We start from the raw sequence: 2,060 nt of genomic DNA on the forward strand, positions 1-2,060 counted from the left end.
CTTGAGCAAAAGTGGTAGCTCTCCCAATCAGAAACTCAGAAGTCAGACCTCTGATACCTCCTTTCTTCGTCATATTTGCATCAATCTCAGACTTCTTCAAAAATGAAGAGCATCAATTATGACTTGAGATTTCAGAATCTCCTCTAATCCACAAGGTACCTTGTCAGATAGGGGTATACCCAAGAGATATGCATACTCCTCTAACATAGGCATAAGCTAATAATCAGGAAAAGTGAAACATCAGTAAAGGGGGTCATAGAACTGAACCATAATGTTGTTGTTGTTGTTGGGTGAACAATGCTGATCGGGCTTGTACCACCATGGTAGAGGTTCAGACATATGCGGAGGATTCTTCGGGTGGACCGAATTCTTAAAGATGAGAGATGGATACGGTTCGACATAGGTCATCAGAATAGGGACAAACATGACCTTCTTCCTCTCATAATTGTAATGCTGATCGTTGTTGTAATTGTGATTGTTGTGAGTATGTTATTGTTGTTGTTGTTGTTGTTGAACTAGTGCTGATAGAACTGCATAATTGTTTATAAATACTAGAATAACAGAGGATACTTGATGATGTTGCTGATGAGATTTGAGATTTTTCTTCATATAAGGTCTCCTTTGCCTTCCCACATATACTGAATTGGTTTCTCCCTCATTCTTCTTAGAGAAACCATCCCCATACTTCTTGCTAGTAGACATTTCTTCTCTAGACAAACAGCCCTCACAAACACCTTCTTCTAGACGCATCCCCATGTTCACCATTTTATTGAAGTCACTGGGAGCACTAGCAATCATACGCTCATGATAGAATGAACTCAAAGACTTGAGGAAGATCTTCGTCATTTCCTTTTGTTCCAATGGAGGACTGATCTGAGCAGCAAGCTCCTTCCACCTTTGCGCATACTCTTTAAATGTCTCCTTATCCTTCTGAGACATGGACCGTAACTGGTCACGATCTGGCTCCATATCCATGTTATACTTATACTGCTTAACGAAGGCCTCACCTAAGTCATTAAAAGCTTGAACGCTGCCACTGTCTAGACCCATGTACAAACGGAGAGCGGCACCGATTAAGCTGTCTTGAAAATAATGGATGAGCAAACGATCATTATCTATCTGGTTCAGCATCTTGCAGGCGTACATCACAAGATGGCTTAAAGGACAAGTGTTTCCCTTGTATTTCTCAAAGTCAGAGACCTTGAACTTAACAAGGATTTTCACGTCGGGCACTAAGCAAAGTTCAACATCACTTTTCCCAAACAAATCTTTCCCCCTCAGGGTCTTCATTTTCTTTCTCAGCTCTTGAAATTGATCCTTAATTTCATCCATTTTCTCATACACATCTGGACCCTCAAACGGTTTAGAATGATAGATAGTCTCTTTAACACATGGCATAACATGCACAACAGAAGAATGAGTCGACATGACCGGGAGAGATGTCGACATAGGAGAAACAATAGAAGCATAACCCTCAGGCACATAATTCAGAGGCATTCCCCACGGGAATCCGGCATGCATGGAGTGCGCATGCTGGTTGATAGAAACCACAAACACTGGCATTGAGATGATCTCTAAGATGACTGTCCGCTGTTGCGGAGTTGCAAGAGTTGGAGCCGTTTGACTCTGAGCTACAATGAGAGAATCCATAAGAGCGGTGAGTCTAGAAACCTCTTCCTTAAGTACACGGTTCTCTGGTTCTAAATTATCCATCTTACGTTGATGATTAGCGCGAGTGTTGTATTGATGAGTCAGCTTGTCTGATACAAAGATGAAGATCATGAGACACCTAACCGAATGACTAGAATGCAAGAAACATGCGATGCAAATGATGCACGAATACAATGTTTTTGATTTTTTTAAGGAACATACAAAGCCTTATTTGCAAGTATTTCAACAATAATAGTAATCAATAATAACAATTTGAATTGTCCATCAAATCTCATTTTCATTCATAAAACTTTGGAAGGATTACACTTAGCATAATTTCAGAAACCAAAATATAAATATAAGAGAAAAGAAAAATAACATCTTAAGGATCCCTAGAAGCCGTATCAGAT

The 2,060-nt window shown here is 40.0% G+C and overlaps 1 protein-coding gene across 1 annotated transcript; it reads right to left on the reverse strand.

Annotated features, from left to right (window-relative positions):
- Positions 1-489: 489 nt before the first annotated feature.
- LOC127130447 (uncharacterized) lies at positions 490-1,713 on the reverse strand. The gene is made up of 3 exons (XM_051059452.1): positions 1,201-1,713; positions 944-1,119; positions 490-787 (listed from the first exon to the last, which is right to left on the reverse strand). The coding sequence occupies exons 1-3, from the start codon at positions 1,711-1,713 to the stop codon at positions 490-492; spliced, it is 987 nt and encodes a 328-aa protein (XP_050915409.1).
- Positions 1,714-2,060: the final 347 nt, after the last annotated feature.

The sequence above is a fragment of the Lathyrus oleraceus genome, chromosome 3, assembly GCF_024323335.1.
Source record: "Lathyrus oleraceus cultivar Zhongwan6 chromosome 3, CAAS_Psat_ZW6_1.0, whole genome shotgun sequence".
NCBI classification, from domain to species: domain Eukaryota; kingdom Viridiplantae; phylum Streptophyta; class Magnoliopsida; order Fabales; family Fabaceae; genus Lathyrus; species Lathyrus oleraceus.

Excerpts from the sequence above, each read along its gene's own strand:
- LOC127130447 (XM_051059452.1), bottom strand. The coding sequence starts at position 1,713 with ATGGATAATTTAGAACCAGAGAACCGTGTACTTAAGGAAGAGGTTTCT. Across the intron at positions 1,120-1,200 it reads AAATCCTTGTTAAGTTCAAG|ATAGATAATGATCGTTTGCT; the intron begins GTCTCTGACTTT and ends ATGCTGAACCAG. Across the intron at positions 788-943 it reads CCAGATCGTGACCAGTTACG|TGCTCCCAGTGACTTCAATA; the intron begins GTCCATGTCTCA and ends TATGATTGCTAG.